The 25728-nt window shown below is 40.1% G+C and overlaps 1 protein-coding gene across 3 annotated transcripts in view; it reads left to right on the forward strand.

Moving 5' to 3' along the window:
- Window positions 1–25728, forward strand: part of LOC145457006 (solute carrier family 22 member 16-like) — a 35355-nt gene that overhangs the window by 1336 nt on the left and 8291 nt on the right. Inside the window, exons 2-13 of one of the 3 annotated variants that reach the window (XM_080335160.1) lie at window positions 665–8046; window positions 8130–8177; window positions 8247–11679; window positions 13503–13657; window positions 13714–13838; window positions 13898–14002; window positions 15904–15984; window positions 16051–16142; window positions 18795–18877; window positions 21080–21229; window positions 22602–22710; window positions 22801–23031. In XM_080335160.1, coding sequence (XP_080191286.1) covers window positions 11624–11679; window positions 13503–13657; window positions 13714–13838; window positions 13898–14002; window positions 15904–15984; window positions 16051–16142; window positions 18795–18877; window positions 21080–21229; window positions 22602–22710; window positions 22801–23031 — 1187 coding nt within the window. In that variant the 5' untranslated portion in view covers window positions 665–8046; window positions 8130–8177; window positions 8247–11623. The remainder of the gene's footprint in view (window positions 1–664; window positions 8047–8129; window positions 8178–8246; window positions 11680–13502; window positions 13658–13713; window positions 13839–13897; window positions 14003–15903; window positions 15985–16050; window positions 16143–18794; window positions 18878–21079; window positions 21230–22601; window positions 22711–22800; window positions 23032–25728) is intronic. The other 2 variants (XM_080335159.1, XM_080335161.1) reach the window with 2 other exon arrangements.

Genomic DNA, 25728 nt, shown 5'->3' on the forward strand with positions numbered 1-25728 from the left:
GAGGATACCAGCACATCGAAATACTTTGTATGGGGCTTATACACAATCGTAATTGTAACACAAATTTGACTACGCCATAAAAAGATATTGGATGCTCCAGAGTGTCAGGAAATCGATTTATCGTTGGTAGGCTAATTAGTAATTATATCACGTCACGCTTTGTCATGTTTTTCTTTCTGAAGGTGGAAAGTTGCGTATATTGCAATAATATCAGGAATATAACATCTAAAAATGAGAAGTTTGTAGGCCTATATATCTATACCTTTTAGGTAGAATTATGCTACGATCGATATTTTGTCAAAGTGTTATGGACATTGAAATAAGGACACTAAGATTATAGTTGCCTATCTTGGACCCCTGTCGACCTCTAAAACTTGTCTGTAGAAATCATTGAGTATTCAGACCATCAGTCTAAGAACCATATCTGTAATTTTAATCGCAACTATATGTCGTGAATCTCAGACGCATAGGGGTATTTATCAACCTTAACCATAATGTGGTCAGAAAAGGCTTACAATTTCTGTATTGCAAGTCGTATGTTAAAAGCTTATAATTCGTATCCGAATCTTCAGAATTGCTCCCATTTCATTCCCATGACTGCAACGACTACATTAAGTTCTATTCGTTTGCTTTATATGTTGTTGTAATCCCTTCAAACTTCAAGGTATAATTACAACGAAACACAATGTCAAATGAACTCCGACCTTTCATGCGTCAATTTGTCAAGCCCGGTTATTGGATGCGACGTTCGCGTATTTGACGAGAGTGTCTTCACCGAAACTGTCGTTACAGAAGTAGGTACCACTAACACAGTCCTTCCTAAACAGTGATTCGCGAAGCAATGGTAAATGTGACAGTTTTATATTAAATACGTCATCGATTGTGATGGAATTCTAGCAATCCTCTTATTCAGTGGTTCTCAACCGGGGGTCCGAAACGAAGCATTTTCAGGGGGTCCGCGAAACCTTTTAGTAAGCATGATAACTTTTCGTTTCATAATTGCTAATACTTCAGGACTCATATCAATAATGGTCGTCGGAGATACAATATCCCACGGTTCAAACTCCAATTGCCAATAGCCTATTGATACAAACATATTGCTGTTCAGAGACGTTTCGTTGCCTCGTCGGGCACGTTTGAAATGGAAAGTCGCTAATTTTTTCCCAATCTGTCCCAATGAAGGGATTTAAACCTCCTCATGAAATCCATTTTCTACTGTATAACCACTATTCCAGAATAACTTCGGGATGAGATGCATGATAGAAATGACTAGGCTGGATGTTATATGTTCATTTAAAACTCTGTTTCTCAATTATGGTGCCATATATGTTGCGATCACAGCAAAAGATGTGTTTGGAAGCGTCACGCGGTAATAATACATTCCTCAGCACCTCTTGTTGTGGAAATATTTTCGGCACTGATGATCGTTCGTATCAAATCGAAGACGCGGATTTTCAAGAAAATAAATACAGCTGCAAAAATCGCTTCGAAATAATATAAGTCTATACCCAAATCACAACATATAGTATGATGCTATTTTCACGAAAAGTCATTTTTGGATAGTTTCACAGTAGCCTATACGGTTAATATTTGCACAAGCCAGATAGCGGTTGCACGATTATTGAGTAAATTTTGAACGAAAACTTGTGGTGGTCCGCGGGGTCCGTGATGGTCCAAAACGGGTTCACGAAGTCAAAAAGGTTGAGAACCACTGCTCTTATTGATATGATATTGATGGTATAGGTTTACATATAAACAAACTTCTGGAATACATGTGAAGGTTGGTCGAAAATAGGTGTAGACCTAGGTAACTTATCGACATTTCTGTATATTTTCCAATCGAAAATAATGCCAGTCGGGCTGATAATATAATGATCTGATGATATAAGTTCAACTTTTGCAATAATAGTAAATTTTATATGTATACATGTTTTCCTTTGTCATTAGTTTGTTTGTACTTGTTGCTTTCTCATTGTATGTCGCAGAATAACACTTACAATAAATATGGGCCGTGAGCTGACAAAACGTCGGGAAGCACTGCTCTAGCGTACTCGTTGCAAGCATGCAGGCCGCAAACGGCATGACGTGCGTTGATTTATTTAACACGATCCCGCAAGTTGCCAAAGATCGGATATACCTTTGCTTAAATGATAAATTCCTAATCGAATAATTTCATTCGTAAACGTCTGTGCGTGTCGCCATCATTACCGTCACTTAGGTGAATAATTTAAAGACAAAATATAGCAGGGTTTCGGTGGCACTATTCTTCGGGCATATTAGCATGTGATTAAATGGCACACATTATTTGAGTACGGTCATGATTTCTCATGATAACTTGTAAGCATAGGGGAGGGGATTTATGGTCATAATGGAATATGAGCATGGCAACACCTGAGCAGGTGACAGATGACCATCTGAAACCTGAGATTAGGACATTGGAGCATGTGATCCAAGAATCTGGATATGATTATATCGACACGCGATCATGGCATGACTTAATCGGCAACACATTCAATTAACCATCGCCATGGGTAAATTTCTTCAATGATTATTATCAAAGAGTTACAAGCTATGACAACAATACGGCAGGGTGGCAAAGACTTCGATCGCGGCAGCTCTACTGGTCGACCGCGTAAACGCCGTTTCGAATGTTATATGCAGGGCTGTGGAGTCGGAGTTTGGCTGATTTTCGCTTGATGGAGTCAGAGTCGGAGTCGCGAAAACTGTAGTGGCTGGAGTCGGAGTCGGAGTGTGTGAAAATGACCCTGACTTCGACTCCGACTCCAACTTCTTTATCATGAAAACAATTGCTTCCAAAGGTATCTTTGAATTATTAATAATAACTATAATAGGACTATTATGTACCATCAATCACTGTTATTAGTAACGATACAGATCAGGGGCGGTCATACCGCGGCCCGCGAGAAGTTTTTGTGTAACCTGCGAGGTTATTCTCGAAATTAGTTATAACATTGGGTAAATTGCAATGCCAACCAAAATTCAATAAGCCTGACCGCGAAATTTGATGATGACTAAAACATCAGTTTCGACGCATTGGCGTAACCGGGGATCAGCCATAGCATCGCAGATCTTCGTATATGACCATGACCATAAACTAGAATATTCCGTAGCAGATTTATTTGACCGGAATGAACTTTTCCTTAGCACCTCGCATGATTTATTGTCATATTTCTTGCAATCAGTATTGGAGCCCACTCTTGGAAATTATGAATACGCGTAATTGACAGAATTGAGTCTAACTATACTCGCAATTTGAAGATAACGTGTCGTCCAACATGCGACTTCGATTGTGCGCTCGAAGCGAGATCGTCGGCGATCAAACCTTTGCACAAAATGACAGAGGCATGTTCACCGAAACCGTCGATATTGTTATGTCTAAACGACAGATATTCCTGTCCTAGCCAAATGTGCCCATTGCTGTACAGAGGCGACCCTCAATATATGCAAGTAATATATTTATTGATCGAATTCATTCATTACCTTTGAAAAAATACCGTGCTTCGCGCGACCAGGGCATAACTGCATACTGTACAGTTGCACACGGATTTTACATGACATTATTATTATTATATTCTTTATTCACAGTAAAACTGGTAGATACACACATAATCCGGGGAGCAACCTGCCCCCAAAGGAAAATGGCGAGATTGGAGTAAATTTTTAAAATTTCAGTAATACATTCAAATTGTTATTCCTATGCAATACACGGAGAAGTCAGATTACAGAATTGCAGCAGATGAAGAATTGGCAAGGGTTACAGAGCAGAGGAAGAGATGATTGAAGATGAAAAATCGAAATTACAGAAATTATGCTGTGATTCACAAGTGTAATTTTAGTCCAGTGGTGCATTCAAGGCCTTCCGAAGAATGTGCACAGTGCCCAATAATGTGATCTTCTGGATCATGTCGAATCGAACGTTACCCGGAATTTGATGGATATGCCTCATGAGTTTTTTGCTCACGACCCCTGTAGCACCAATGACTATCGGTACAATGTTTATTTTGCATCGCCACATTTTCTCACATTCCATTTTGAGGTCTGCGTATTTGGAGTGTTTCTCTGATTCTTTTTGCAGTAGGTTGTGATCAGCTGGGACAGCCAGTTCAATGAATAAGCATTCTCTTTTCTTTTTTAGTTTGACGATTATATCCGGGCGGTTGCTCCTGATTTCGCGGTCAGTTATAACTGGTACATCCCACAGAATTTTTACTTGTTCGTTTTCTGTCACTGGTGCTGGGCTGTAATCGTACCAATTTTTTGTCGAAGTGGTGATGTTAAAATGTTTGCATAATTCAAGATGAATGTAGTGACCAATCCTATTGTGTCTCCATGTGTATTCGGTAGCTGCAAGTGCACCACAGCCGGACATGAGATGTGCTACAGTTTCATTTTGGTTGTGGCACATTCTGCATTTGCCGTCCGTGTTTTGCTTCAGAATTCTTCTGCGATAGTATTTTGTAGGAAGCGATTGGTCTTGTGCTGCGAAAATGAATCCTTCGCTTGCCGGTTTCAGGCCTGAGCTGGATAGCCAGGTCCATGAAAGCTCGTCTACATGGGGCTGTGAAGTTAACTTCTTGTGCTGTCCATGAAGAGGCATCGATTCCCATATCGTTTCTCTCATTTTGAGCATTGCATTTTTGTACTGAACTCGTGCTGCTTTTGCTATTGTTGTGGGTTTGGCAACAGTGTTTTCAGCAGTGTACAGTAGGGCTGTTCAAAAATAACTTTTTTTTCCCGATTCAAGCCGCTCACCTCTTAAATCGTCAGGTTGCAGTAGAAAACGCTGCTCACCAAATTTCACTCGATTCCAACCAGTAAAGGCCTCCGCAGACCCAATTAAAATTTTTAATATATTATGGAAAATGAAAAAAAAAAAAATTCCAAATTTTTCTGCCAACCATATGAAATTGCTGAGCTGTTTTCAAAGACGTTGCAAAACAAATTTGAGTCAATTCCGACCAGTAGAAGCGGAGTTATGTGAGTTTTTCGATGATAATCCTCGGATTATCCTTGATCGGTGATAATCTGCGATTTATCAACGAAAAACTTACATAACTCCGCTTCTACTGGTCGGAATTGACTCAAATTTGTTTTGCAACGTCTTTGAAGACAGCTCAACAATTTCATGGGGTTGGCAGAAAAATTAGGAAATTTTTTATTTTAAATTTTCCATAATAAATTAAAATTTTTAATTGGATCTACGGAGTCCTATACTTGTTAGAATCGTACCAAATTTGGTGTGCAACGTTTTTTAGGGTAACCTGGCAATTTAATCAGTGAATGGCTGGAATCTGAAAAAAAAAGTTATTTTTGAACAGCCCTAGTGTACAGGTTAGCTGTTTCCATGTTGACTTCTCTGACGTACTTGTCGTGACGATAGCTCAGAGATTTTGTTTTGCGCTGTTTGTCTTCCTGTGCAATGAGTATGCAGTAAATGTTTTCGCTGTTGTTGATGTACTGTGACAAGCCGATGATTTCTGTTTTGAAAGTTTGTTCAATTTCTTGTAGTCCTCGACCACCTTTTTTTCTGGGGATGTACAGTCTTTGTGTATCAGATTTTGGGTGATGCATGTGGTGCATTGTCATCAATTTTCTCGTCTTTGTATCAGGGCTGTGGAGTCGGTAAATTTTACCACCGACTCCGGCTCCGACTCCGACTCCACACATTTCAATATACCGACTCCGACTCCGACTCCGACTCCTGAATCTTTAAACGTACAGACTCCGACTCCGACTCCGACTCCTGGGTCTTTAAACGTACCGACTCCGACTCCGACTCCCGACTCCGACTCCTGCATTATTACCAATTTACTTCGAAAATTATATGCCACATTGTCGGTTGAGTGACTTTCATACAACCATTAAACATATGCAAACATATGATTAACGGCGGCATGCTAAATTGTTTCATTGTGGAACAGCTCGAATTATCCACTATGCAATTAAGATGAAAGAATAAAGATTTGCAAAATATCCTTCCTTTTTCGAGTTTTTATAACATGGACTCTCTAATATACTGAAATGTATGAATCATTCAAATATGGCAGATATATCCAATCCTGTATAATAGAAATGTAGATAAAAAATCCAAGTGTAGCTCTTGTGTATGATTCAGCAACTAATAAAGAGATTGAACTTACTAATTTTGTCATTGCACACTGTCCCGATTACAAGCACACGCACTCTTACTACTAATAGACATTGGTCATAAATGGAATTTAGTTAAGTAGTCAAAGACCATAGCCTATGTCTAGTCTACATGTACTTAATCAAGTATTCAAGGATTGGGACTTTGCAGTCTTTCTTAATCATTTGTTCGACCCAAACAGCTAAGCTACACTACAAATATTTTTAATTTTGTCAAGTGGGAAGCATCGTTTGGTCATGTTTACATCATTTTTACAATTTTACAAAACCAGCCGATGCATTTGCTCTGTCACAGTATCATGGTATAATTCCAAAAATTGCATCAATTTTGACTGCATCGCGAAAACGCATATTGCCATTTTCCTCCCCTCTGCAACTGAGTTGTAATTTGCAAGTAATGTCTATAATTTTATCTATATCAGGGGTGGGCAAGTTTTTGCCAAAGGGACACATGAAATTTACGAAACATTGCGCGGGCAACTGGAATGTTGGTAACCTTTTTCAGTCGTCCGATAGGAGCGAACCGAATTAGGTAACATTGCAAACAAGACTTATATTAATACGCTCTAAAATTGATAACAATATGTCATGCAACTGTGCAGTGCGCAATCAGGCCCTGGTCGCGCGAAGCGCGAAATTTTTTTGCAAGATAATGACTGAATTATATCAATAAATATGTTGCTAACATACATTGGGGGTCGCATCTGTATACCACTGGGCTCATTTGGCAAGGACAGGATTATTCGACGTTTAGACATAGCAAAATCGACGGTATCAGTGAACATGCCTCTCTATCTTGTGCAAATGTTTAGTCGGCGATCTCGCTGCGAGTGCACAAGCGAAGCCGCATGTTGGACGACACGTTATCTTCTAATTGCGAATATAGTTAGACGCAATTCTGTGAATAATAGGTATTTATAATTTTCAGAAGGGGGCTCAAATACTGAATGCAAGAAATCTAGTGACAATGAATCATGCGAAGAACCGAGAAAAATTTCAAGTCAAATAAATCTGCTATGAAATATTCTACTTTATGGTCGTATACAAAGATCTGGGATAAATGTGGCTGGTCCCTGGATAGCCAATGCGTCAGAACTATTGTTTAAGTCATCATCAAATTTCGCGGTCGTGCTAATCAAATTTTGGTTGGCCTTGCAATTGTACCTGAATCATAAATAATTTCGAGAATTACCTCGCAGGCCACACCTAACCTTCTCGTGTGCCAAATTTGGCCTGCGTGCCCCGGGCTGGCCGCACCTGATCTGTATGGTTAAGGTCATTAATAACAGTGATTGGTGGTACATAAAAATTATATTCAAAATTCTTTGAAAGCAAATGTTTTCATGATAGAGTAGTTGGAGTCGGAGTCGGAGTCGAAGTCACGGTCATTCTCACAAACTCCGACTCCGACTCCAGTAAGTATTTTCCCACCGACTCCGACTCCGACTCCGACTCCGACTCCAGCTATTATAGTTTTCACGACTCCGACTCCGACTCCGACTCCATCAAGCGAAAATTACCCAGACTCCGACTCCGACTCCACCGACTCCGACTCCGACTCCACAGCCCTGCTTTGTATCCAATTTTTTAATTTCATCTTTGCGCCAGTTCACCACACCAAAGCTATATCTCAAGACAGGCACTGCAAGACTGTTTATGGCATTGATTTTGTTTTTGAAATTGAGTTCAGTTTTGAGAATTGACTTGAGCCTGCTAATGTATTCCTTTTTTAGACTTGATTTCATTGCAGCATGTTTAATGTTGTCGCTTTCACAGATCCCTAGATATTTATAGTGATCTTCGGCATTCAATTCTGTTATGGTTTCACCCAGTTTGAAGTTCATGTCGCCAGTGCTGGTGACTCTTCCACGTCGTATGGTAAGTTTTGAGCATTTATCCAAGCCAAATTTCATTTTTATATCTTCCGAAAACTCATGAACAATTCACATTTGGTTATTCAGGTCTGCATCAGATTTCGCGTACAGTTTCAGATCATCCATGAACAAAAGGTGATGAATCTTTTGACCTTCAGAGTTTGCTGCTTTTTTCACCACGTATCCTGTTTCATTTTTTCTCAGCAATTCACTGAGTGGAGCTACACTGAGGCAGAATAGAAGTGGTGAGAATGAGTCGCCTTGAAAGATACCATTCCGTATCTGGATTGTACAGGTTTCTGTTTCGCCTTGGTCATGTTTGATCAACAGTTTGGTATGCCAATTTTTCATTGAATCTTCAATAAATCTGATGATGATCGGATTCATTTTGTACATACGCATTGTTTTCAGTATCCATGTGTGAGGGACTGAATCGAAAGCTTTTTTGTAGTCTATCCATGCCATGCTGAGGTTAGTGTGTCTCCTCTTGCAGTTTTCAAGAATGGTTTTGTCAAGGAGCAGGTGGTCCTTACAGCCAAGGGCACCTTCCTTGCATCCTTTCTGCTCGGGCGGAAGAAGGTTATCTAGGTGTTTGTAGCTTCGTTTTGCCAGGATTTTGGTCAGTGTTTTGTACGTGGTTGTCAGGCATGTTATCGGCCTGTAGTTCTTGGGGTCCCTGGTGTTTTCATTTTTTGGAATAAGATAGGTGATTCCTTGTGTGAACCAGGCTGGGATCTCGTGCGAGTTGGTTGAGGATAAAAGCTCATTGTAGGTCGCCGCTAGGTAATTATGTGTTGCAGTTAGTTTTTTTAGCCAAAAGTTTTTGATCTGGTCAGGACCAGCTGCTTTCCAGTTCAGTGAACTTTTTAGGGCCTCCTTGATTTCTTGTTTTGTGATTTCTGACCATTGTTGTTCTGGTGTTTGTAGGTGGTCAGTGTGGAGGTCTTGTATCCAAGTTGCATTTGAGTTGTGCAATTTTTCGGTTTCCCATATTTCCTTCCAAAATGATTCCAGTTCTGCAGTGGCTGGAATTTTGCTACTGGTAATTTTGTGGTTTGACTTTTGTTTCATCATTCGGAAAAATTGGCCAGGTTTGCGAGCAAATAACAAGTTTTGGCGATATTGTGTTTCTCGTTTTTTATATCGTTTCAATCGTTGTGCTTTGGCGCATATTCTCATTTTTAATTCCTCTTGCAACATTGTCACTTTTTCTGTTGACTGCAGTTTTGTTTGCTGCTCCAGTTCTATTTTTTTTTACTTTATTTTTTACTTTGCGGGAAACATTTCCTTTTTTTAGTTCTGAGAGTATCGCAACATCACACCTTAGTTTTGCGATTTTGTTTTCAATTCTGCGTTGCCAAGCTGGCGTATGGCTTCCCCTTTTTTTGTTGACAGGTCTTGGTATTTTGCAGTGCCTTTCTGAGATAACTGCCGCAGTGCTGTAAATGAGGTTGTTGATTGTCGTTAAGGGACATTGTGGTCTTTCTCCTTTTTTGTCATTTATTGCAGGTAGTATGGCTTCTGTCAAAATTTGGTTCGCTACTGCAATATCAGTTTTCAGTTTCTTTGTAATCTGTAGGTCAGGTAAATTCACTCTGTCATTTATATCCAATGTGGAGTTCATTCGGTCGATAATTTGGTTTTTGATCTCCAATTCTAATTCCGTGTCCATGTCATCAACGTTAGGTGATGTTGGTTCATTCGGGTGCCCGATGGTGTTTTGTGATTCTACCTCTGGGGTGTTCAGGTCGTCAAGTGGTTGTTGCGGATACAGGTCATCTTGGCCGAATTGAAGTTCTAGTGCCTCAGAGTTTTCTGTGTTTTTGTTACAAATTTCGCTCTCAATTTCTGCGAGTTCTTGTTCTGATAATTTTTTCATTACACAACGTTTCATTGTTGCCAGGGTATTGGCAGTCATGGTTGGAGAGTTGTTCGTTCTCTCTTTCCATTTTTGAAAAGTTCCTTCGGTTACTCCTGCCGAGTTTTCAAGTTTGGCTAAGAAGTAACATCTCATTATTTCTTTATACTCTTCTTTACTCCATCTGTGTCTCTTCTTTTTTTCTTTTGCAGCAGAGCTGTTTTGTGAGTCACAGTTCGGTGTTGCACAGGCGCCATGTTGAGAAATATCTTCTCTTTGGTGTTCCTGTGTGGTCGGAGTTGACGAGTCCTCTGGGGTCATCCGCTTGGTCCCACGGCGGGTACGTCCAGGTGCGATATATCCAGATCGTTTCGCAGGCATCCACAGCAGTGATGCGTCAGTGCAGAAGTTTGGTTACGTTAAAGTAATTAATTAATTATTAATTAATCCTTAATACAACCAAATACAACCAAATACTACTTATTATTATTATTATTATTATCAATTTAAAGCGTAGTAATATAACTCTTGTTTTATTGGTACCTGATTCGGTTCGTTCCTATCGGACGATTAAAGAAAAGGTTAGCAACATTAATGTTGCCCGCGCAATAGTTCGTAAATCTCACGTGATCCTTTGATCGAAATGGTTGGCCATCCCTGATATGAATAAAATTTGGCATGATTTGCAAATTACAATTCAGTTGCATAAAGGAAGGAATAAGCAATATGCATCTTCTCGATGCAGTCACAAATGGATGTAATTTTGGGAATTATACCATGATATTGTGTCGGAGAATATATATCGATTATCGTCTGGTTGTAAAATTGATGTAAATATAGCCTAACGCTCCTCCCCACTTTTACAAAATTAGAAATATATGTTGTGCAGCTTAGCTGCTTCGGTCGAACAAGTGATTAGGAAAGACTGCAAGTCCATGAATACTTGACTAAGTGCATGCTATTTGACTACTTCCTAAATTTCGTTTATGACCAATGTTTATTAGTAGTGATATTCTGTGTGCTTGTAATCAGTTTATTGTGTAATGAGAAAATTAGTAAGTTGCATCTCTGTATTAGTTGCTGACTCATACACAAGAGCAAAACTTTGATTGTTTTATCTACATTTTAATTATACGGGATAGGATATATGTCGTGTTTGATGCATATATGTGATTCATACATATTATGTTAATAGATAGTCAATGTTATAAAAACTTATAAAATATGAAAAAAGGAAATATATTTAGAAAGGGATGTTAATTGCATAGTGCATAAATCGAGCTGTGCAACAATGAATCAATTTTGCATGCCATCGTTAATCATATGTTTTCATATATTTAATGGTTATATAATAGTCATTTAACCGTCACTGTGGCATATAATTTTCGAAGTAAATTCGTAATACTGTTGGAGTCAGGGTTGTAGTGGGAGTCGGAGTCGATCCATTGAAAATGTGTGGAGTCGGGGTTGGAGTCGGTGGTAAAATCTTCCGACCCCACAGCCCTGGTTATAAGAGCGTCGATTTAGCAATCACTGTATAAGTTTTTCACCACCTTGGGAATAATCAAATCACCTAATAAGAGAGAATTTTCTATTTGTAATGTTGATCGCTCAGCTTACGCGGTTGCTCCGATTGATCGCATTACTGACATGACATAGAAACACTTCTATATAGTTTGACCTGGTCTGCGAACGAAATGTCTTACGAAGCGTGGGCAGCTCAATGTACATTCTTGGATATTCGATCGGTTCGATTTTATTCGGTAATATTTCAGACAGGTACGTTATACAGTATTATTTTCCCATTGGTGAGATTCTGCTGAGTGCGTGACAGACAATCCACAATTACACTGATATGCGTTGTAATATCAAAAGTATTGCTGGTCATAAAATTGCCATCGATTCTTAGTAGGCTATAAAACACAGGCCAACAAAAATATTTATTTAAAAAAATCATGATATGTTTTATAGGATTAGGGGTACATCAAGTATATCAAGTAGCCTACTGTAAGAAGTGGGTATTTCGGGAGCCAAGTCAATATGATGACATTTATAGCGTAAAGTCATATTGTTGTGACTCAAGTCCGAGTCCAAGTCATTTACTGCGTTTCCATGCACGGCCGATGGGCCCATTTCCGAGAGACTCGGCCGACGAACGAGGGAATTTTGTTGCGCAAGCACACCCAAGTCGGCCGACTCGTCGGCCATCGAGTGAATACTTCGGCATGACCGTTCGGCCATGCTTGCGCCGTGTCTTCGATTAGCTAATTGCAATTTGCTACTTACAATACACTTTTCGTATCAAATTAACCATGGCTGCACTCCAGACGGATCTTGGAAGCAATGAAAAACCAGGAATTTAATTATGATTGCAACGGAAGTTAGTAGTACCGGTACTGCTACGAATTACCCGTATGTTACCGAAATATTCTTCGCTATCTGTTCACATACGCTGCGAGGGTTTGTGTTCTGGTGCATGGATACAATACAAACTACCGTTTGACCACAAACTAGGTGAACTTTATTCGCATTCCCCTGGTACGCTAATCATCAACGACACTCGAAGTCAATCTCTAAATCACGACGACGAAACAGTGGTACCGGTAGACTACTGGACAACAAGTTGCTAGTCCGCGCACGAAATTATCGGACCACGATATCCCATATCTATATCTCCCACATACTAAGATATGCCACCTAATTTTCATCTTTTTTCCATCTTATTTTATCTTCTGTTAGTTTTAAGCAAGTGGTTCATCATGACCATTTTACATGTTGGATATGGGCCTACGTGTTCAAGGTCAAAGCGGGTTGTTTGATTGAATGACCGCTATAAGTCATCTCGGCTCATTCCTACCAAGTCATTTATCGCAATCTTGTGAATATTTTGAAATTATTAAGCCAAAAACGTCATCGCGATCGCTTTGCCCGCCTAGTTCGGCCAAGTCACGGTCGGCTTACGCCTGGTAATGGAAACACGGCCGACATGTACAACGCATGCGACATATGGCCCTTCGGCCGTGCATGGAAACGAAGTAATAGTGTTCACTGTTCAGTTTAGGGTTCAAATCATGTTCAATCGTTCTTTTACCACTCTGCCTGGGTGATATCGAATGGCTTGCATTCACAATGTACCATTTTTTCTCACTCATAACAGTTTATTATCCTGTTTCAAGTTGATAGATGACATAACAACAATGTGGTAACTTTACTATTTTTCAAAATTACCATGATATCAATGTCTTGGCCATCCTGGTCTCGAGTCAGATGATTTGGTCGAGTCATGCACGATGACACGAATACGAGTCGAGTCGTTTTCCGTATAAGAAAATTACTTGAGTCCAGGTCGAGTCAGCAAAATATCGCTGCTCGAGTTACTAAAACCCTGTCTTATACTTGCATTAGCTGCGTAATAGTTCATGGCCATTGACTACGTCATCTCTTACTTGAACATTTCTATAGGCCGAGGTAGGTTTATTTTGACTGCTGAAGTTTTTTCAAACTAGTTTTGGGGTATTTTACATCTTTCTTATTGGACGAAGTTATGCTGTGTCGCATGTTCAATTGTTAATACCACATAACTGTGGTTAATCTTCATGCAGATATGGACGTAAACGAACATCTATCGTCTGTACCGTGGGCATGATCCTCGTAATGGTAGCTGTTGCGATGAGTCCATCGATGGAGTTTTTCATCGCCACGCGTTTCTTTCAAGGAATCCTCGTGATTGGAATGAACATCCCGATATTTACACACGGTAAAAGAGGGAAGTATGTTTCACGCTATCAAAGAAAACACCATGTATTCGTGTAGGAATGGAGATTGTCGGTCATGAATGGAGGACGTTTTCCGGTATGATGTACCACGTCAGTTTCGCAATGGGTTATATGACGTGGTCACTAATCGCATATATTTTCCGGGACTGGCACGAAATGCAAGTAATGAAGACGTGTACTCTCTCGAAGTTTCCATCTGTCACAAGATTGTCTTTTTCAAGTGGGGAATGCTGGTGTTAGCCCTTCCGCTATTGGTTGTTGTACTTATAGTTCCGGAATCGGCGCGATGGTTATTTGCAACCGGCCAAGACGAAGAAGGGCAAAAGGTAATAATTTCCTATATTATAAACCAATCTGAAAGTTTGAATCCGGCCCTCGACGCGAGTTCAGTTTGACAACCCTGATCCATAGTAAGAAATGTGGTACAACTAGTTTGTGTCACTCGGGATAATCTGGGCTTAATCTGAAGGCTTACAGATGAGCATTACCCCAGGTTAGTAGAGGTTACGAACCACTGTTCTCGAACTATCCGCCTATATTTGTCCATACTGCAAAATGCTGAATATATTTTTAATTGAAACATAAGGAACGGCCTAACAATTTTACTTGGCGGTAATACCCTTGCAATCACGTTGAAGGTAACATCCTACACGTGCTGAATGAATTTTGCTGCACATTTCGCTCGTAAATATGTAAGCCAGGGGTGTCAAAGTCAATTTGATGCGCGGGCCGGATTCGAACTCTTTGATCGTCTGTGGGGCGGTCCAGTCGAAATGATGTGAAAATCCATAACTTTGATTTTCACGGTAACCACTTATTATGAAGCTTATACATGCAATAGGCTATACATTATATTACGGATCATAGGGCGACGCATTCATTCGATGATTGGCCCCTGGTCGACTGAATATATAGCCACCTTTGTTATAATCGTGATGCGATGCTGGCCCTGCTCATACGTTGTAAGGAAGAAAATATATATTTAACTTCAGATACGGACACCGTAATTGGGTTCATTACTACGAAATCACCATTCGGATTTATCCAGAGGCCGGTGACGATATATATGAGCCAGCAGTTATAACCTATACTGTACATCAGTGCAATAACAGATATTAGCCTTACGTTCTTTGCGTAACTATTTTCTTCGTTCATACAACGGCTGCGCATTGACGTTTAAGATTTTTTGAATAACCATATTTTGGTCCAGCATTTTTCCAGAAAACTATAAACTTGGTTCGTGCGAACTTTCTTGCCTTCTCGAAAATTTGGTGTCATTGTCACCGACTTGTTCCCAATGGTGACTATAGAATGAAAACCCCCCATTGCCACCGGGTTGTTATATTGTGACATTGCCGTCATGCTGGACTAGTTATGTGGAAGTATTTCTTATTAAAAATCACTGCTATTTATATAAATGCGCTGGATAATACAAGTGTAATTTCATTTCCTTAGAATTGCTTCGGGGGCCGGATGAAATCGATTGGTGGGCCGTATGTTTGACACCCCTGGTGTAAGCGGTTCAATTTTAACATGGTACGAATATGGAAGTAATGATGTTTAACAGGAAAAGTGATTACAAAACACCAATTAATACAAATCATTATCATGAAAAGCTATACGAACAATTCATAACTTGCATCCTTTCGGAAAGTATTGTCGCGAGTAGGGCTGGTCAAAATCGAGTGCATGAGTGATTCGATTCTGAATCGAGTATTAGGCTTCCGGTCGAGTCGAATATTCGAGTATCACTCATAACGTCGTAACAATATGAATGATGTGGGAAGTTTAATATGTTACCTTTTATGCTACTACTGTAGAATACAACTCCAGTTCTTCATCACATTAAAGATAATTTGGTATCTTTTCGATCATGCCTATCTCTTTGCACTTTGTGACGATGATGTGGGTTGATAACTACTGAACAGATATATCAATTCCGTTAATGTGAGTAGCTTTGTACAACGTGTTTCTATGCTGCGATACGACCAGTCGAAACTACAGATTTCCACAGTTGAAAATAGTATCGAAACTATAACAGTCGTTGACAAACTAAGAAGAGTATAATTTCAGTACCCGAAAAAATCATCTCTCGCTACTAAAGTCGAATCATTAGAATTAATACTCGATTCAAATTGGACTAGTCAAAATCTTGTTCGCAGCCCTAGTCGTGCGGCAAATGAACGGTAAGTATCCCAAACATGTTTTAAAAATGAAATAATTGCAGGTAACTGAGTTAATGGCCAGATTTAATAAAGTCAAGCTAGATGAAGAATTTTGGAAAGAAGCGCAGTGTGTATCGATCGAGGTAAAAGTCTTATTCCGACATATTACTAGGCCTACTATTATATTTATAATACTCTTATCTTTCCAGAAACCCTCTTATATATCAAATCGCTACTCCACCATCGACTTGTTTCGCGGCGGAGTTATTCGAATATTAACGCTGAAAGTCGCATTTAGTTGGTACGTATGAGTTACCTACTGCACAATAGGACGACTGTTTGACGAGATAGCGTAGTGGTATGATCCACCGCTGCAACACCAATGGGCTGCGGCTTCCAGTCCGATCGAGGTCGACTCCAGAATTCTTACCCAAGTGCTGGAGATTTAGGCTCCTCCTCGCCTTATGATCTGCAGAAACGGTGTCTTAACGAGCCTGGAATTGGGTCGTACTGCAAGTCCGCGGATATGGAATCAAAATAAAGACAATCGGCCTGGTGTAAATGACCATCGTAGTCGACAAACACCATGAATTATACAAACAAACAATAGGACAATTTAGATATCACAACATCGAGGTGTTGATTGTGAAACTTGACACGTTTAAATATTATTGGGGTGGCTACCGTAATATATATTACGCGAATTCGATGAGCTTTATTAATTAGGCCTACCATATTTTCTCTTTTAGGAGGGTTTGTTCTATATTCACGAGGAAGATCAAGAATTCCCAATTTTTCACTTTTTTGCATTTCTAATTTGTTTCATATAATTTCAACAAAACCTTCAGCTGAGACGTTGTATTCATTTCCAAACTATTGCCACAGCAAAAAACCATGCGTAATTGCTGATTTAAAATGGCTTCTCAATAAATTGTCCCACAAGCAGGGCTTTGGAGCCGGAGCCGGAGCCCGGAGCCCCGGAGCCGTGTATATTCACCGGAGCTGGAGCCGGAGCCGGAGCTCTACATAAAATTCAGCCGGAGCCGGAGCTGGAGCCCGTTATTTGAGGAGTAGCTCCGGCTGCGACGTATTTCATAAGATGCTATTATATATGCAACAACCACATCTACCGATTTATCATAATTGAACAGCAGGCCTGAATTTCAATGCTGTACACAGCAATGGCATAGAGTGAAGTGCGTTCTAGTGCAACTATGATGTTATCGACAATTGCCAAGTATTCATTATTACGTCACAAGCCGGCACGCCCGCACCTGTGTCTTCGTTGCTACATCGGATGTTACTGACGGCTGACAGACTCTAGATTACTGATAACTAACCTATGGGTAGAATAGTAATCTATATAGACCAGGAATGGCCAACCTTTTCGGCTAAAGGGGCACATGCAATTGACGAACGAGTGCGCGGTCCACCAGCCGCGCCAAGCGGGTAAAATTTTCAAAGTTTATAAATAAACTAGGTCAATGATATTATTATTGAATATATTGCGGGTCTACTGTATACCGCCCGAAATGGCTCAGTTTGCAAGGACACGACTATTCGGCATCTGGCCACATCGATATCGAAGGTCTCTGATAATATGCGACGATCATTTTGTGCCTACAATTCAACTTCGACGATCTTTATGCGAGCGCAAACGCGAAAAGAATTTATCCCGTAATTGCGAATACAGTTAGACTCAATCGGGTAAATTAGGCGTTTTTTCATTTCCAGTAGGGGGTAGGCTACCAAGTAAGGAATCGTGTGACAATTAAACACTCGAAGCGTGAAGAAAAATTTCACTACTATTTTAGTTTATTGTAATGTACGACGATTTACTGAAAATGTGACTGGACCCTGGATCTGCCAATGCGTCGGAACTAATATTTTAGTCATCAACATCCCAAGTGTCGCAGCCAGACTTGTAATTTTTGGTTGGCATTGCAAGTTCACAATCTGAACAATTCATTTTCGATAATATAATAGGAAATTACCTCGCGGGCCACGCAAAACCCTCTCCCGGGCCACATTTGGCCCGCGGGTTGGCAACCCCTGATATAGACAGGCCCATTCGATAATTTCAGAGCCGGAGCCGGAGCTGGAGCCGGAGCAGTGGTAAAAATGCGGCTCCGGAGCTGGAGCCGGAGCTAATGTAATATAGAAGAAAGCTCCGGAGCCGGAGCTGGAGCAGTTTAAATTTACGGCTGCTCCAAAGCCCTGCCCACAAGTCCAACCTTCTTTACAAACTTCGTTCGACGTTCTCATGTCCCATCTGGACCTTTAAATATGAGGATCCGACGCAATTTCTCTGAGGCAAACTAAGACTTAACAGACCTATCAATTGAATCAGTTTCGAGCATCTTGGCGGTTGTAGAGCTATACAATTTCAATCATATTCCATATAAACAATTTCACGAACTCGTTAAAATGAATATTTATTGCTCATTGGCAAAAATTAAAAAAAAAAACAGCAAAGTATTTATTAACCGAATATGAAAAATAAATTACGTTTGTTGTTTTGTGTGTTTTTGTCATTTTTTCTTTGATCGGTTTTTGTCACTTTTGCTTTTCTCGGTTGTTCGGTTGTTCTCGGTTTGCCTGCAACTACCGAGAAATTGTTAAAATCGCTAGTAATAATTCAACCTTCTTTCACTTGCCGACTGCTGAAAATATGGCAGTCCTACATCAATTCTTCGACCAATTAATGCGCTCCCAGATGGCAAGTTAGTATTACTTCTAGTCAGTTTCTACCACATTAGCAAAATGAAGTACGGCATTAAATAGAGTTGATGAAACTTTTCGTCATTACAAGATACTGTTTTCATTCACTGTATTTACGTTAACGTTGGATGACGGCTTCTTCATTGGGACATCTCTAGACAATTCCATATTCAAAAAAAAGCGGCATAGGGCGAATAGATCCACGTTTTCAGTAATAAATTTCGCATTACAGGTTTGTAAACAGTATGGTTTATTATGGAATTTCTCTCAACGCCGGATCGTTTGCAGGAAACATATTTTTGAACAACGTTTACGGTGAGTTGCAAAAGTATAATCTGTAGCCGGCGTCGCCAACTTTTAGTATGTAGTTTGATGGGAAAATATTACCAATTAGCGAGGCAAAATTGTATATATTCCAACCATGGCCCAGAACATAGGCCTACTTGCTGGATTTTGGCTTACTTCTAAATGAGTGGTTCTCAAATTAGGAGGCGTGAAATCATCTGAGGGAAGCGCGAAGCTGGGACCAACTGACATTTTTTATCGTGCTACGCGCGATTTACCCCCGATTCATAGTTATTGTTTTGTGTATAGTCTGAACTTTCTATTTCATATTCTCTCAGAAATCGTCACAACATTCCATGCCATCAAACTATCCGTTGAGATAGTTAGCATTCTGGTTTCATTTTGTGATATGACGATAAGGGAGCGCGGAATTTTTCACTATCATAAAGGGGGGCGTGTACAAAAAAGTTGGAGAACCACTGTTCTAAATTATGAAAACTTCTTGAGCAATTTATGGCTACGGCCAAATGACAAAAAGAAGATAAAATCACCGAATCGTATCGAAGTATCTTGCATTGTAAAAATCACACTCGTTCCTTAAATATGGGTAAATATATCCTGCGAAGTACTGTTAAGTATTCCTGGCGTCGATCTGGTGGTAATAGATGCAATTAATCTACAATCAAGTGCCTTCTATTGTAGAGAATATATGTATAAGTAGCCTTATTTCGCGGTTGGGGCGCTTTTGCCTATTCGTCTTGCTAACAAGACAGTCATGACACATTTGAATAAAATATTCATTTTATTCCCGAAGCTTTTCGGCTGACCCTCGTCAGGGGAATATCGTCAGCAATAATGCGAGAATTCGAATAACTATGTTCAGCAACAATATATATCGCTAATTATGACGTCACACGGAAAATATACAAAGTTGGGAAAACGAGAGAACTGCAGCGTTGGCATGGAGATAGCGAAGCAAAACAAGTTAATGCGCGATTTTCAAATGATACACAAATTCTTTCTGTTGGCGTAGACTAGGTTTGCTCATAGTGATGATGGTGGACTCACAGACAATGAAATAAATTGCGACCCTCAGCCAATAGAGAGAACATGTCCTCGTGATAGTTAGCAGCACACGTATGATTTTCTAGTAAATGTTTGCCTATAGAAGATTTTTGACCCATGGCCTGGTTATGTTCAAGAACAAGCTGATTGTTAAGCTGCGAATTTGAGATATAAGATTTGACAGACGGTGGAATATGTTCTTTGATACGGTCCTGCAACCGTTTGGAAGTTCTCCCTACGTACCGACAATCACAGTGGCACTTAAATTCATAAATTACGTTGCTTTCTTTTATAGCGGGGAGAACGTCCTTTCGGGTTGCAGGAAACATTGGTATCGTGGTAAAAACAACATTGGTTTTCACCGCTGGATAACAGCGGTAGACTGCTGAAGTTATCTGTTTCTCAAATCGATAAGAAACCGGGCCAATCCAAGGAAGATGAATGTACACATCCCTATTTTCACGAGAAATTACTTCGGGGGTTTCTTCTGGTTTGGTATCATTCCAATGACTTAACTTTTTACTTATTGTCCGCTTAATAACATACTCTGGGTATCCGTTGTCAATGAAAAATTTACGGATGTAGTCAAGTTCAATATTCAATTTGACCTCGGAACAAATCATCAACGCCCGGTGAACCAAGGTGCCGATTAAATTGATTTTACGACTTTTTGGGCTGAAAGAGCTCCATCGAAGGTAATGACCCGAAAATGTGGGCTTCCTATAAACGGAGGTAAGGAATTTGCCATCCCGTTTCTCCACAAGAACGTCAAGGAATGCCAGGCGATTGTTAATTTCTTTTTCCGACGTGAATTGCAATGCTGGATGTATAGTTTGTTTAAATTTTCCAGGAAACTATCACAGTCATATTCATTATCGAATATCACGAACGTGTCATCGACATAGCGATGGTATGATAAGGGCGGTATAGGCAGTGTGGTATTCAGTCTCTGGATTCGTAAGACTTTTCATTCTGAATATTATTGTTTTATTACTTCAAAATTGGTTGTTCTTTAGAAAGTAAACACATGAAACTTACTCGTCAAATGAATTGACATTTTATGAGAAATAATTGCGTGTACATCAATTGACACATGCCCCAGCACCAGTAGGGGTTTTCCAACCCTGATCTTGACCACCTGTCTTATGCTGCATCTTACCCATTCAGCTGGAATAGTGGAAATACTCTCTTACGTGGTATGCACCCTTGTCATGGATCGTGTTGGTCGGCGTTTACTGCTGGCGATCACTTTATCTGGAGCTGGTCTGGCGTTGATCGCAAGTACAATTGTCAATGAATTCGCGGAAAAGAATAGAGGTGAGCATATAGAACAAAGTTGTCCAGAAGAGAAGTCTCGCCGTATACCCTTCCGAAAGAGCTAGTATGTTGTTGTTTGTGGTATTCGTGGTGTTTGTCGACTACTATGGTCATTTACACCAGGCCGATATTCCTTAATTTTTGATTCCATATCTGCCGACTTGTAGCACGGCCCACTTCTAGGCTTTTTGTAAGACACCGCTTCCGCGGATGAGATGGCGATTAGGAGCCTAGATAAACCTCCAGCAATTGGCTGGTATGTATAACACCCTCCACTTCAGTCGTCTACGGGAACTGGCGTGTTCAGTGCGTTTCCCACAGTTGGTATGATGGTGGTCAAAATATCGATCCTGTCAATAGTATTCAATATTATTTTATTGGTCGAAATTTACAGGGGGGAATATTGAATCGAAACGAATTCAAACCAATTAGCACAGTGAAAAACAACAACCTATTGCATAACGATAAAATTAATTAGTTATGGATTCTAAACGATATATAGTCACATGATAGTCATAATCCTTCTAGCAGTATGAATATCCTCTATTTGAAGGCGTTGAGTTAGCCTTTGCTGAACCATATACATTCACGTGACTAGTAAGACACGAAACCCTTCGATTCCACGAGGTTGATAAACGTCGATGCTGTATTAAAAATACACAGGTATACTTGATAATGTCTCTAATTGTCTGAGATTCTCGCACTATCTCTGTGAGGACAATTTCTATCAGCTAGTCGATATAAACTGTCAGAGCATTAGTGACATCGCCCCTTCGCTTTGGGCATTTATATTTGGAGTCGATGACCTATCCGCTACGGCAATGACATAGATGAGTATGATTCATAAATGAGGAAGATTGAGAGATAACACCATTGAACTTTAATATGCAATGTAATATTGCTTTCAGTTTAAAAGGATATTTGGACGCTGGGTCGCTTTCTGCTGTTGAGTTGCTAGTTATAGCCGCTATTCGAAGCTTTAATGCAAACCACTTGCGGAAAATGTGGTCATTTTTAATGATTCGATTCGACATCTGGCATGATTCGTGTCATATACGTCACAAAAAGTGATTCGATTTCGTTTGTCGATCGCTAATCATAAAAATGTATCTGGCATCAGTTGAGTCGGATCACCGTGGGTCTTAGGGAGCGCAGATGTCCCAGTCGCCTGTTCTTCTCCAATCACGATAAAAATGTATTGTTATCAGTTGTCACTGGATCTCAAATAACTCCAATTCGCCCAGAAGGGTGCAAATTAAATGAAGTATGCCGGGGCAGTCACCCTTGAGCATAGCATACCCATGAACACTTTTGTGAGACCACTGTTACGGATTTATTATAAAATATCTAGCTAATGTCGTTTTTATCAAAGGTCTAATCACGCTTGGGGTTGTCTTTGCTTTCGTTGGAAAGGCTCTGGTTTCAGGATCATATGCAATTATTTACAACTTCACAGCGGAATTATATCCCACCGTAGTAAGGTGAGTTCTCAGTTTTGATCACAAAGCTTTCGAAGTAATTCATCAAATTTCACGCGAGACTACGAATTGTCTTATTCACTCGTGCTGCAGGAGCAATGCGGTTGGCTTTGGTTCCACGTGCGCTCGTGCGGGTAGCGTGCTATCTCCTTTCATCATTGACATACAAGATTACATTCGTTGGTTTCCAAATGCTGTATTTGGATCTTTTGCCCTGGTTGGTGGACTCCTAGCCCTGACCTTTCGCGACACGACCGGGCAGCCGATGATGGCGTCGATGGAAGAAGCAAGGCGATTTCACTCCGGAAAGACAGTTCGCATTCAGTAAGCATACGTATTGTGAAAAACAAACGCGAAAGTGCTTTAAGCTTGTACTCAGCTAAGGTTGTTTGTAAAACCCATAAGCCAGCGAAAACACGCTCCTCGAACAATAATAGTCTATAATAAAGCCTATGCACGGGGCAATATTTAATACATATCCAGAGGTGGTCAAAGTAATCGACGTGACTACTTAAGTAGAAGTAGAAGTAGTGACATAGATTTATACTCAAGTGAGATTAAAAGTAATGTTTCTTGAAACAGCCCAAAACTACTTCAAGTAGAAGTACAATTTGCTGTCTATGAGCATTACTCACGTAAGCAAGTTAAAAGCAGTATTAAATACGCTCTCATTGTTCGTCGCAAGCTGAATATTGACATGCAGGCTGTGCAGAGAACTGCTATACATCCTATGCAGGATATAGATTTATATATATTCCACAGCATTAGGATTCGACTGCATCGTGTGCTATAGAAGATAGATTTGCTATATAACTTTGATATTTACCTTGGTAATTACCACATTGATCCCTTTCACAAAATGTGCCGGTATGGCGCCCTCAATAGGAACACAAGGCCCGTAGTTAGTAAGACGATGAGTGATGAGGATCAGTTGGGTCGAGTACTACATAGTCGCTTTGAGTGATTAGGAAGGTAACTGAAAATATGTGGGATCATGCAATTCCTTTCCATTTAATTTGATAAAACTGTCATATGAGTGATTATATACAGCCTGAAATCCAGGGCATGGTATGGTATGGTATGGAACAAGAATTTTCCATACTCGATACTTGCCTTACTCTCTCCATACCATACTTGATACATATTCCATACTTTCAAATACTTCAATATCATAAGTATAGTACCTTTTCTAGCACCTATATTATTGATATTCCGGATGTCATTATTGCCTAAACTATAGCCATGATGCGAATCTAACTCCTGATAATAGTTTCACAGAGTCTGTTTCGGTGAGGTTTAGTTCACATTGGTGAGGTACCATGTACCTCTACTCTACAGCTTCCGCGAGCAAATTGAGACAGTCAGCAGATTGTTATCCAGGACCGTCCATAAAAGAGACTGGCAACATTCGGCCCGCAACGAGATTTTGTCCGGCCCGCGGAGTTTCCTGTCTTACATGATAATGTGGCACGCGGCCCCAGTCTGCCGAGATTCCCCACTACTTGCCTAAACGTCAAATTTTAGTGACCGCATGTTATTACATAGGTCTGCGCATCGCGCAGCGTGCGAGAGTGGAGTTTACGGGTAAGTTCTCGAAGCGGGAAGACTTGCATTATCGGCATTTACGATGTACTCAGCCCTAATGAATTGATATCTTGGTAAATTCTGGGTAAAGGGGCTTATCAAACGCTTTGAAATCTTAATTAAGGATTGCACTGTGAGTTAGTTGATCAGAGAAAAGCAGACATGGCAGCGCCTGTATGACAATGCTGTTCTCAAATCCACATTGTATTTTCATTATCGGCGAGAAATGGCTTTGAAGTGGCATTGCTGTCGATAAAAATACATTCAATAAATACGATTTTTTCCTTATTATTCCGAATAATTTATCCATTCAGCAATCCGGCCCGCCAAGTACTTAATTTTCCTATATCCGGCCTGCCGACGAGAGAAGTTGCACGCTCCTGCTCCATAAGAATATCATCGCATTTCCGGTACATTGGCATGAGGCGCATGCAAGTTTGAAGTAAATACTCGCAAATAATTTATAATATACGCGCATTCATAAAATAATCCAGCTGCAGGCAATCAATACTGCAGCGATCTGCGTGATTATTAGTACAGTATTTTGTTGGGGTTAGTGTGGCGAGAATTTCAAACTAAATCTACCCCACTCCCAGATCTATAATCCTAATGCGAGAGCGTTTGAAATATGACCAATATCTCGGTATGTAAATAGTATAAATGTGCGGATAATGTTTCAGAAGAAATGTAATTATCAATCACATTGAGCATTAAGTACGTTTCATGATGATTGCTTCTAAGCTCTCGTCACTCAAGAAATGATGTAGTTGGAGTAGCCAACATTACCAATTATTGCGTCACATGATAGACCAGGGGTGAGCAAACTTATGAGCTCGCGGGCGGCATTCAACATCTGAATCCATTCGCGGGCCGCACTATATAAAATTGAGATTATAAACCAAAACACAATATCGGAATTTCGTAATATAGTGAGGACGTGGGGATAATATATATGATTATTTAAAACAAGCCAGACATTGCTGTGGTGATATCGTACACGCGTCAGAAACTGTGGCGAGATTTCATGGACTGGTCGACCTCCATAACCAATTTGTGAATATATAGAGATGAATGTCGGACTGTTGGTTGTCCCGATTCTTAGAACAGGATTGAAATTTAAATCTGTGAGCAACGCTCTGTTCATAGATTTACTATAATTCCACTTTTGGTTCAGTTCCAGAACACACAATGCTGACAGCATCATAACTATGTTAGCTTCAAACACGCTACTACTATGTGTAGATGAAATATAAATACCCTAATTTTACTCATATAGAGAACGAATCTATCTAAGACACGCACGAATCGTTTTTATAAGCACATCACTGAAATAATTAAAATTGGAGTGGCCAATCTGAAATCATACTCGTGATCCGAATTAGCTCGTTTAGGATTTCTGAGATGTTTAATACTTGAAACCTTTCAAACTGTGTGGGC

This window comes from Botryllus schlosseri, chromosome 15, assembly GCF_051294905.1.
Source record: "Botryllus schlosseri isolate E-star chromosome 15, Bs_hap1, whole genome shotgun sequence".
Taxonomy (NCBI): Eukaryota; Metazoa; Chordata; class Ascidiacea; order Stolidobranchia; family Styelidae; genus Botryllus; species Botryllus schlosseri.